The following is an 11,665-nucleotide window of genomic DNA, read 5'->3' as shown; positions in this document are numbered from 1 at the left end:
AAATAATGTTTTGCTCATAACAAACTTGATTGTAGAGGAAGATTACATGTATATAATGAATATAATCAATTATCTCGTGCTAGGGTTGCATCAGTACACACTCAGTACAGCAGTACTAATATTTAATATTTTAATACAAAATTTCCTACTTGACTAAAGCCGTCACGTGTACAAGTTCGAAGGTCATATATCAGACGAGTTAAACAGATAAACTAAATATTGATAGCGTTAAATGCTGATAATAAGATATGCTGATATACAGATTCACTTAGCATATGACATTGTAAAGTGCAATCTAATTTTACTATGTAAAAGCACCAATTATTATTGATTTTACTTATGAATTTTGGAGATATAAAGAAGCATATTTAGATTTGATGTAAATTATCATTTAGATATAAAATTATGGCACACACACTGTCCACCATGTTGGTTGTTTTTACGTTAGGAACCATATTGTTGAGGATACAGGCCAGCCCAAGTATAACTAGACAAGTCATTGACGTCAACATTGCAGCGAATCAACATGCGTCCATCAACGCTTTAGAGGATATTGCTAATTTTGCTATGAAACATCAACATGCACTTTACGCGGCAAGAAAAGACAGGAAAATGGAATGCGGTTCTATTAAAAGTGTGAGCCCCATCGACTGTGACATCTGCGAGTACCTTGTTGAAGAGTTGAGCGACCTTGTGGCCAAAGGTTCGACGCAGGAAGATATAGTTAAAGTTTCAACTGAAGCATGCATTGGATTTAAGATAGAGGATGATAGAGTTTGTCGAGCTGTGGTCCAAGAATTTAAGGCGAGTTTTACTTTTTTCTATTATTTTACTGATAGCTAAAACATCTGATTCTGTTTTTATCTATGAAAGGTTAAAAAACCAAGTTCGTGAGGAATCTGACTTTTTTTATCACATAACTTTGAAGTGTTTGCGACTTGGTAAAGACGTAACATCATTAGCGTTACACAAGAATAGGGTAAAGTCACGTTTAAAGTCAAAGTTACTGTATTAGCGATGAAAAACAGTTCTTATTTCGGGTATGTGGTAAATAAGTTTTGAGTGTACATTAAATTTATTGAACTCATGGACAAAATGATATTATGTTCGCTCATTCAATATTTTCTATGTGTTTCATATGAAATTGCATAATTCTTTATGTGTACAGGATGAGCTCTTCGGGGTTTTGTTGGGACTAGCCTACTCGCCAAAAGAAGTATGCACTTACGTGTTAGGAACTGACTGTGGAGAGCCTTATAACCCGAACGCAATGTGGAATGTTACATTTCCTGATGTCCCCAAGCCACCGGTAGTTCAGCCATCATTGCCAAAGGTGAACTTTAAGTTTCACTTCTAAATGTAGATAGTATATGTATTTGAGACGCATTTTATACTCAAAATATCAATAATGCGTGTCATTCTTGTTTTATGGCTATTTGGCAGACTTCTAAAGTTTTAAATAAATCTAGCAGCAATAAAATTAATTTTTAGCATATCTCATACTTCAAAATATGCTGCTATTCTTAACTGGTATATATACGCTTGTCTTGCGCAAACAATAACAAAAAAACGAATGAAGTATGACATAAACTTTTTAAGGTATATAAGTTAATAGACCATTTTCATTTTCCAATTAAGCCGGATTCTCCAAAATTGCGGGTTTTACATCTGACAGATTTTCATATGGATAAAGATTATATGGAAGGAGCGAACGCTGAATGCGGAGAACCTTTGTGCTGTAGAATTGAAGATGGACCTCCGGGTAAAACAATTTTACTTACAGAGCTTTGTTTCTTAACATTTTCTGTTTATACATGCACTGTATATAATAATTGCATACCTAATCGTCTATATGTGAAAAAAATCATCAGAAATACAAGAAACAAAAGAAATTGTAATAAAGTGTAAATTTTAAGTGTTTTTTTTGTCCATTTTTGTTAATATTAAGTGTTTATTTTCGAAGCATCTGGGGACGCAGGGGCAGGAAAATATGGCGACTATAGAAGTTGTGACAGTGCTCCAGTAACAGTGGACAATTTGTTCCAACATCTCACTTCTATTAAAGACGAGGTAGCATTTATAAACAATATTACATTTCGTCTGTCCATAACAACTTTGTTCATTCAGTGGATCATACCCATGTTAGCAAAACATATAACACTAACACTTGACTAGATAGGAAAACATGTAACAATATTTCTCTAATCCATCCCATTATTCTCCGTGATGGAAACAAAATCTACCGGCCTTTGTAAAAACGATTACTTTTTTTCTGAATTTCTAGTCAGGAATAGATTTTTCACATTTTTTAATATTCTTTTTCTATTTGCATGATTGAGTTTTATTTTGAAGAAAGATCAAAACACTTATTTCATTTTTATGTATTATTACTGGAAGGGTAACTTGTGTACATGTATATAGTGCGATTGAAAACAATGATGTAAATTACGTACATTTCTTACTTAAATCTCAGAATATTGGCCAGTGTTTGGTATAAGAGAATAATAATTTGAATTCATGGACATTTTTTTTTTCAAAAACATTCTAGTTATGAGTTTTTTTTTAAAACCTATATTGGAATAGCCACTAACCAAGTGTTATATTTGTTTTGTGTACGAGTACTGTGCTCAATAATATATAAGAACATCTTTATTTTTGGCCGGATGCCTTAGAACACAAATAAAATTGTTTGAATTGAATCTAATTCATTTAACACAACCAATTTTTTGACATTTTGACAGACCTTAGTTACTTCGAGCACAACAAAGAATTGATATGAATTTCTTTGAATCAGAAACTGTAAACGAGGCCATGCAGATGGTGTAAATCTGTGCTTTGATATGGAATTTTTGGACTGACAAAAGAGCTCGATTGATAAGATAGGATTCAATAATGATTTATATTATTAGAGGAAGTTCATTGTGAAATTAATACATTTTGTGTTTTGATTGACAGTTCGATTACGTCATATTCACTGGTGATATTCCTGCGCATAATATCTGGAACCAGACGAGATCTGAGCAAACTTCCGCCATGGATGTTTTCACAAAATATATGAAGACATATTTACCAAACAAGATTGTTTATAACACTCTAGGTAATCATGAAAGTGCCCCTGTTAACAGGTAATATTTTATTGTTTTCTTGGGTATAAATCTATAGTTTACATATTAGTTTCAACCGTGAAGATGAAAGGTTGTTTTTAAAAACTAGTGTTATTAATGTTATTTCTTGAATAAAATAAACATAGCTATTTATAAGTATTGTTTTTATGACACGCATTTCTTTTGGATAAGGGTAATGGTTGGGTTTTTAAGTCACGTGGACCCTGAAAAGATCATATGGCGTCTTTCTTGTTCTACTTAAGGATGTAGATCATTGGTGCCCTCCGTACATTATTTCATTTACGAGCGGGCACTTTAGAAGAACCAGTATGTCTATAATATTTACCCCACATGAAAACCTCCGAACTCTTGACTGCAAATGATTCAAAATCAACGACTTCAAACATGTCTGAAGGAGTCTTTTAGTCTCTTATTCATTTCAAAATACAAATGAATCGTAGTTAAATTAAAGATAGCTTCTATATGTACATAAATGTTTGATTATTTTTCTACTTGAATAGTTTTCCACCCCCGTTTGTGACTGGTTTTAACAACGAGGCATGGCTGTACAACGACACGGCAGAGAATTGGTTAAACTGGTTACCAGCCGACACAGAAACAACCATTCAAAAGTTTGTCTATTTTGAATATCTGTTATTCGCTTTTTTATTGTTCACGTAATGTTATGATGCACAAACGTTTATCTTATTGCTGATAAAAATCGTCAGTGGTCGTCTATCATACCATAGCATGATAACTCACAAAATTCATTTTCCATTATCACATGACATTTATAAATAAGCTACTTACAATGTTTTCATTGGCGTCCGCGCCGAAGCGCGGCGCTCTTATGGAATGAGATCAGATTTTGTGAAAGGGCGACAGCAACTTCTCGAGCCTTTTAGTCGGTCATAATAAAAGCCGAAAATTCCGATCGGTATGAGGGTGCTCGATTGTTAAATAAGAATGAAATGTCGCGATATGTTACAATGAATTTTCGCAATGCAAACATTTACAAATGAAATAACCTTTTCCGTCAATAAATCGCGCTCTTCGGGGTTTTTTATTTATCATTTTGTAGTACACAGTCGGTTATCATGTCATGGTATGTTATTGTTGTACATGTATCCTAGAATGATCAGTTGATGACCTAAATATTCCAAAAACCTATTTATAGATATATCTTTTTATCACTCCTATCGGTAAATGCCGGTCTCTCCCGGTCTATTTTGACCAGGATTTACTAGTGACCGGCGAATAGTACCACACGTTTATTGTCCAGTCTCTCCCGGTTTTGGAGTAGATGTTTGATATCGTTACAATTAGAAAAAAACAACAATAGCATGTTTCATTTTATCTATATGAGATAAAAACAATAAATATGTACACGGATTTATATGTAATATAAATCCGTGATATGTACAATAATTGAGAAAAAGGTACATTTTTTATGGTATTAAAATGACATTATCAACTTTGAAACATTTTATTTAATTATTCAATTTGTTATCCGTGTTTAGTAAAGATGCGAGGGAATTATTCAAAGTTACAAATTAGATTTTATGAATTATTCAATTGATCGATAATTTAAAAAATGATAAAGAAAAATACAATGTACATGTACATGGTTTAAGAATAAACAATATTATATATTGAAAGATAAACCATAATTTACTGACTTTTTCCAGTTAAGCTTTGACTTATAATCGTCGGTCAATATGACAATTGAATTCTTAAAAATTGTTTTACAATTTTAATAAAAAAGAGTAGTAAAAACTCAGTATTAAAATAGCACATAAAACACAAAAAAGAATAAAAGAAAACAATATTCATAAAATTTGTATTTTTTTTTTTTAATTAAAATTAATAGATATTTACAATTATTGTATAATAAACAATTATGCTCAACATGATCAACATGGTAATATAACCAGTGTCATATTTTTACTAACTTAAAGTGTGAACAGATACCTTAAGGGGGTCTTCGCTAATAGCGATAACATGTACATAATAAGGGACAAATGTGTGGTACGTGTTGATCATGCGTTACACATATGGATTATAAATGATTGCATACATGTATATCCGTTGCTATTAATAACCACGATCATAAAGAAATAACAAGTAATATTCTAATCTCTAGCATGCCAATCAAAGTTCATAATGAACAATGTCTTTCGTCCGCTCATTCATAAGTGGTATACATTTCTGGTAGTTTATAAGAATATCTTGTCATCATATGTGTACTAGTTCATCTTCACTTGCTGCATTTCTTGCTTGGACGCCCTTTGATGCTTTGCATCAATGCTTTTCTTGTAGCATTTGTAAAATGTCCCCGAGTGCATGGAAATCGCAAGTTCTCGGGGAATATTTTGTATGCTGTCCAATATAAGTTAATCTACACGTGATCTTATATATGAATTTATTCGCATGGAAAGCTTTCCTTTAACAAAACTGCTGAGCGGAAATAAATCAGAATGCAATACTGAATCACTTTTTTGTGCCTGTACAATGCAAGATTCAATTGGACTAGTATACATCATGAACACTCATATTGTGCTCAGTGGCTTTAATTCAGTTCAGTGTTAAGATATTATCCATTAGTCTGCTGAATTTCTTATTTAACGTGTCCAGCTGCCATTTTTGAGCGGTCAATTATCACTTTTTAGGAGTCGAGATGAAACTCGAAGTTAGTCAGCAAATAGTAGAGCCTGGTTAGACTGCACGAATTTTTAGGTTGGCTTGATTCTATACTATTGTCAAATGTTATCAGCACTTGTGGTAACAGTAGTTCATAGCTTAAGTAAATTGAAATACAATAATTCTGTCACAATTTAACAACCTTAACAATTTATGTTTACAGGGCGGGATATTACTCAACTAGACCTTTCTTTGGGCTGAAAATCATCTCGCTTAATATGAATATGTGTAATAACGGAAACTGGTAAGTGTTTGAACTACCCCCAGTCTAGGTAAACATTTAACAACACTTATACCGATGTAAGTCAAACCTCCTGTTCTCTGTTAGTGTTATATAATATAATATTGTTAATATTTTATAATCTTAGAAACATTTCTTAACTTTTTGTGTTATTTATCTAGTTTGAAGGTACTTGTAATAAACTTTTAAAGTAATAGTAGTGCTTTGTAATTTAGCTTTGATTCCAACAAAGTTCGTCAAAATGTGCCTACTAAAATATATCGAAAGGGCTGATCAAATATTCGTGTTTCTGAAATATTCGTACATGTACAAAAATAAGAATTTAAAGTCAAATTTTAACTAGAATAAACAGTTTTTTATGGGGCGATTTCACTTACAGGTGGTTATATATCAACGCCACAGATCCAGCTGGTATGTTACAGTGGTTTATATCAGAACTTCAAGAATCAGAGGACGCTGGTGAAAAAGTAGGTAACATTGATGTAAAAAGCGATTTCCCGGTGCTAGGTTCATCAATATTATACATGTACTTTCGTTGTCTCGAATGACATGAGTTAATCAAACCGAGTCAACAATTGTCACTAATATTCAATTTGTTATATTAATGGCTTTCCTCCGTCGGTATATCAGTGAATTTTTGGTCAGGGCCTTTCAAATAGGTTGGTTTGTAATCTGGTAAAATATGTCCTGCTGTTAGAGTTGTATTAAATACCGCACGACTGCAAGGGTTAAAACACTATTTGTAATAATATGTCATATTTTTACATTGTTTAATTGAAGATCATATTGTAAATAAGACATGTGTTTCCTAATATGTTACTGTCATGAAATAATTAGTATTGTTGCTGTTGTTTTTGTTTGTTACGTAAGAGTTACAACAGACTTTGTTGATTTATTCTAGGTACATGTGTTAGGACATATATACCCCGGATGTAGCTGCTGCCTTAAACCATGGAGCTGGAATTATTACAAGATTGTAAACAGGTCATGTGTCTCCCATTGATCTATGTGGCGTTTAGCATGACATTTTACAAATTAAATTTCTTGTTATTAGTGTTGCTTTATTAGATTTTTTAGTTATTTCGCATGATATAACAATGTAGCTAATTAGGTCTTCTATGTCTTTACATGTAAGATTCTCAAAGCATGGCAAGATACCATGTCTATATGAAAGATGCTCAAGAAGATTAATAGTATTGTTGTTTATGTTTATTATGTTTATGGTGGTGTTTTTTTTTGTGGTGGTGTACTGATGTTTTGTTGTTTTTGAAAATTGCTCATTGCTTCATATCGTGCAGAATAAAATATTGAAGCCTGGATGATGACACTATTATATCATCCAAACGTTCGTCTGTCAACGCATGTATGTTAGTTGATCAAGGAATAATTTGATTTTCTTATTTTAAATTGTAGGTACGAAAATACAATAGTTGAACAGTTCTTTGGGCATACGCATGCCATGACCTATCAGATGTTTTATGACGAAGAAACATCGCAGCGCCCCCTGGGTGTCACCTATATGCCCGGAAGTATTACTACATACTCGAACTTGAATCCAGGCTTTAGAATCTACGAAATTGATGGAAACTATGCTAACTCAACATGGGTATGACTTCTTTTATAATTCTTTGAGATGTTTATCACATATAATTTACTTGCGGCTATTACATTATGCTGATATTACACGGTTTGCGTTGACACTTACTGTTTTATAACTTTTATATCAGGTAACGTACTTGTCTAATTTCTGAATGTTGATTAATTTCTTTTTTTCAGAGAGTACAAGATTACACGAACTATTTTCTTAATCTAACACATGCAAACCTTTATGGTGAAGTAACCTGGCAGAAAGAATATTCGGCTAAAGTAAGTTCTGAACCTTTTTAGTTTATACTAATTTGTTTCGCTTCGATTGTTTTGAAGTCTATAGGCTTATGGAAACAATATCGGATCCGTTCCTGGAATTAAAGTTTCTTGCTCATAGCTTGCCTCTGACGGGGTTTGAACCCACGCGGTCAGCAATCCTTAGTTCACTAGTCCGACATGTTTACCACTCGGGCAGGCCGCCACTCTGTACCTTGTTTTATTAAATTGTGGTGAATGTACTCAGTTTGGTCGTATTGGTAGTGAATCTATACGTTCATGCATTCATTGGTATTATTTTCTATTATTATTTTGATTTTGGCCGAGCCATGATTGGGGAAAACCCAAAGATTTGACATGGTCTTCAGAAATTTAGCACATTCGAGATAAATATTGTTTTGTTAAAATATTTAGTTTTATTTATTTTAGTCCTAAAAACACGTACTTGAAAGTGTAATTGCAAATTATTCATCATTTTATATCGTGAGATTTGCCTTTATATGAAAATTGTGTACTTTTACTTTGAAAACATGACCACCCTGTAAACATTTCGGATAAGCTCGAATTATTTTGATAAATATTAATAACAAACAGTTTGGGATAAAATCTATCTAGGTGAAAGTCCATGCAGTGTATAAAATAATATCACTTTGGAAGAAAATATTATTCAAATGTGGCCTTCCCCATATTTTCTATAGAAATTTACATTTTGATATGCATATGTATACTATTTCATCGCTTTTTTTAAAAATGTTTTCTCCCTTTGTGGGGACAAATACTTTATTTGACAATTTACCGCTATATTTCTGTTCATATGTCATCTTTTTAGGATTCCTATAAAATGACGTCATTGTTCCCAAAAGACTGGAATGATCTTATCTACAGAATGAAAGCAGACGACACTTTATTCCAGATATTCTGCAGGTGAGGAAGCGTTCATATAATACGTAATATTCATACCTAAATCATCAATTGAGCCGCGTCATGACAAAACCAACATAGTGGGTTTGCGACCAGCATGGATCCAGACCAGCCTGCGCCTCCGCGCAGTCTGATCAGGATCCATGCTGTTCGCTATCAGTTTCTCTACTTGTAATAGGGTTTGTAAGCGAACAACATGGATCCTGATCAGACTGCGCGGATGCGCAGGCTGGTCTGGATCCTTGCTGGTCGCAAACGCATTACGTTGGTTTTGTCGTGACGCGGCTCATATAATAATAATATTCATATTTAGCATGTTTACGACACATCGGACGACTATAATTCTCCTTAGTTTTGTTTTAACGTAAAAACTTTATCTAAAGTTTGAAATGGTAAACGTAGTTTGAAATGAGTTGGTAGTACGCATTGTATTTAACCAAGGAAAAATTGTATATTTAAAGAAATTAAATTGTAATATGAGTATGACAGTTTGTTAAATACTATATGAAGAAAAAGGCTAAACGATAATCCGACTGTTTCTTAAAAGCTTTTTGTCATATTTTTCCTTTTTGACGTCTGAATTAAACGATAAAATTCATATATTTTTTTAATTTGATCCTTTTATTCCATGACCTAATTCTGTATTTAGACTGACCGTTATATTTTCAGACACAATTCGAAGTCAGCCCCGACCAAATGTAGCACGTGTACTGGACAGTGCAAGAAAGACTTTCTCTGTGGTCTGAAATCTGGGCGAAACGGTGACCCTGACATTTGTAACGATTTATAAAAAGAGAATAGTAGCAGTGGACACATAAACAATTAGTGCAATACCGACCATTATATGGTTATATATTTATTTTATTTACGATATATTTCTATTACTGTCTTTATAATATAAAGTAAATTGGTACGATTCCTGTGGAGGCATTGACACATAAACTATATCTATTGTTATCGTTTAGTTTGGTACACATGTACATATATATTTTAATGAATAAAATGGCATATTAGAAATTTAAACCTTTATACCACTTCCATCCTCTTAACATCCAAGTCGAGAAAAATGTGTCAATGAAATGTAACTACGGACATTCCAATGATACAAGAGCAAAAATCAGGAAATGTATATCAAAATGATAGCATATAATTGGCGTCGGCGCCTTTTATGGAATGAGAAAGGGCGACAGCAACTTCTCGAGCCTTTTATAGTTGTTCATAATAAAAGCCGATCATTCCGATCGGTGTGAGGGTGCTTGATTATTAATTAGTCGCGATATGTACAATGAATAGCGAACTGGAGAATTTCGCAATATTAAATAACCTTTTCCGTCAATAAATCGCGCTCTTCAAGGTATTTTTATTTATCATTTTGTAGTACACAGTGGATTATTATGGTATGTTATTCCGAAAGCTGTAAATAGAATGATGAGTTGATGACCTAATATTCCGAAAATCTATTTATAGAGGGATGTACTCCTGTCGGTAATTCCCGGTCTCTCCTGGTCTATTTTGACGACCGGCGAATAGTACCACACGTTTATTGTCCAGTCTCTCCCGGTTTTGGAGTAGATGTTTGATATCGTTACAGAACAGAACAAATATTTTACAGATAAATAAGCTTTTTTTCAAAATGAATGTTTGTCACTTAGTTTGGTTACAAAATTAATAAACACAGATCAACTCTTAAAATTATTGCTTAATATTATACATAAACATACAATTCGAAAAAAACAGGGCTGGGAATCAAATCTGCGTCGTATCTTACAAAATGTAAACAAACGCCGCCATCTTGGAACGAAAAATGTATGTTTTTGTTTATAACTCTTTTTGTTGGAAATGACTGATAACCAGATGTATGTATTAACACGCTTCACTATTTTCCGCTTCGTTCGGTATATGAGGCTTGCACAACTTTTTTGTAAAACAAAAGTTATAGCGAACTTGCAACTCGAAGCGGGGCAGAATTTTTATGAAATTGTGTGGATACGACGCAGTTCATATTGCTTAATCTATCGTTTTCTCCTTCAAATTAATTATATACTCGTTTTCAGAGTTCACCATAAACTTAAAAACATAATTTTGCATCAATTACTTAACTTACATTAAAAAAGAGATGTTTATTTTCCAAGATAATAATGATTTTTACGAAATGATACGACACAGTTGGAAATAAAATATGATACGACGCAATTGTATTATTATTGCAGGCTGCATATTGGTTAAACTATTTAAATTATGTGCTAGGTATGCTAATAACGTCCAACAACATTTCTTGTTTACAACTTAAGTCAAAAGCAGAGGTCACTCATTGGTTCCATAAAAATGGAAATGTAATACAATTCTATTAAGGCTGCATTTTTCGGTCGCATTTTAGTACCTATCATAAGCATCTACAAATTCCGAAAAGTTGTATCAAATGCAATATACTATGAAACACGTAATCGCACACCCATATGACAACGTGTTCTAGTGCTTCTAAAATTGCTCCCGTGAGTTCGAAATGGGAGTGATTACTATTTTTGATACAAAATTCAATATTTCAGTGTAACTACTCCTGGACCCTGTATTAATCAGGATTTAGGAATGAACTTTTTTTAAAAAGAAAGAAAGAAAGAAAGAATTACAAATTTTGAAAAGGTCTCTTGCTACCGGAAGAGAGCTATATGCGCAAATTGCATGTCTACCTTTGTTACTTGTAATTAGCAATAATTTCCGTCAGTTCCGTTATTATTTAATATGTCTTTTACGTGCCGATTTTAATGTATTCATTTTCTTAATAATTGGTGAGAACAGATGAGCTTTATTATTTAAAACTAAACATTAATTTTTTTAA

The 11,665-nt window shown here is 32.8% G+C and overlaps 1 protein-coding gene across 1 annotated transcript; it reads left to right on the top strand.

Annotated features, from left to right (window-relative positions):
- The first annotated feature begins 237 nt into the window (after positions 1–237).
- On the top strand, positions 238–9,767 carry LOC132724700 (sphingomyelin phosphodiesterase-like). Its single transcript, XM_060709628.1, has 13 exons — positions 238–804; positions 1,169–1,333; positions 1,639–1,762; positions 1,964–2,070; positions 2,956–3,125; positions 3,626–3,736; positions 5,968–6,048; positions 6,425–6,512; positions 6,947–7,029; positions 7,459–7,651; positions 7,822–7,911; positions 8,738–8,832; positions 9,499–9,767. Exons 1-13 carry the CDS (start codon positions 406–408, stop codon positions 9,617–9,619), a joined length of 1,827 nt encoding a protein of 608 aa, XP_060565611.1. The 5' UTR covers positions 238–405; the 3' UTR covers positions 9,620–9,767.
- Positions 9,768–11,665: the final 1,898 nt, after the last annotated feature.

The sequence above is a fragment of the Ruditapes philippinarum genome, unplaced genomic scaffold (assembly GCF_026571515.1).
Source record: "Ruditapes philippinarum isolate M1 unplaced genomic scaffold, ASM2657151v2 ctg1312_1_1_1_1, whole genome shotgun sequence".
In the NCBI taxonomy this organism is placed as follows: Eukaryota; Metazoa; Mollusca; class Bivalvia; order Venerida; family Veneridae; genus Ruditapes; species Ruditapes philippinarum.
The sequence above is the reverse complement of the archived record's forward strand: the minus strand, read 5'-3'. Positions and strand labels throughout refer to the sequence as shown.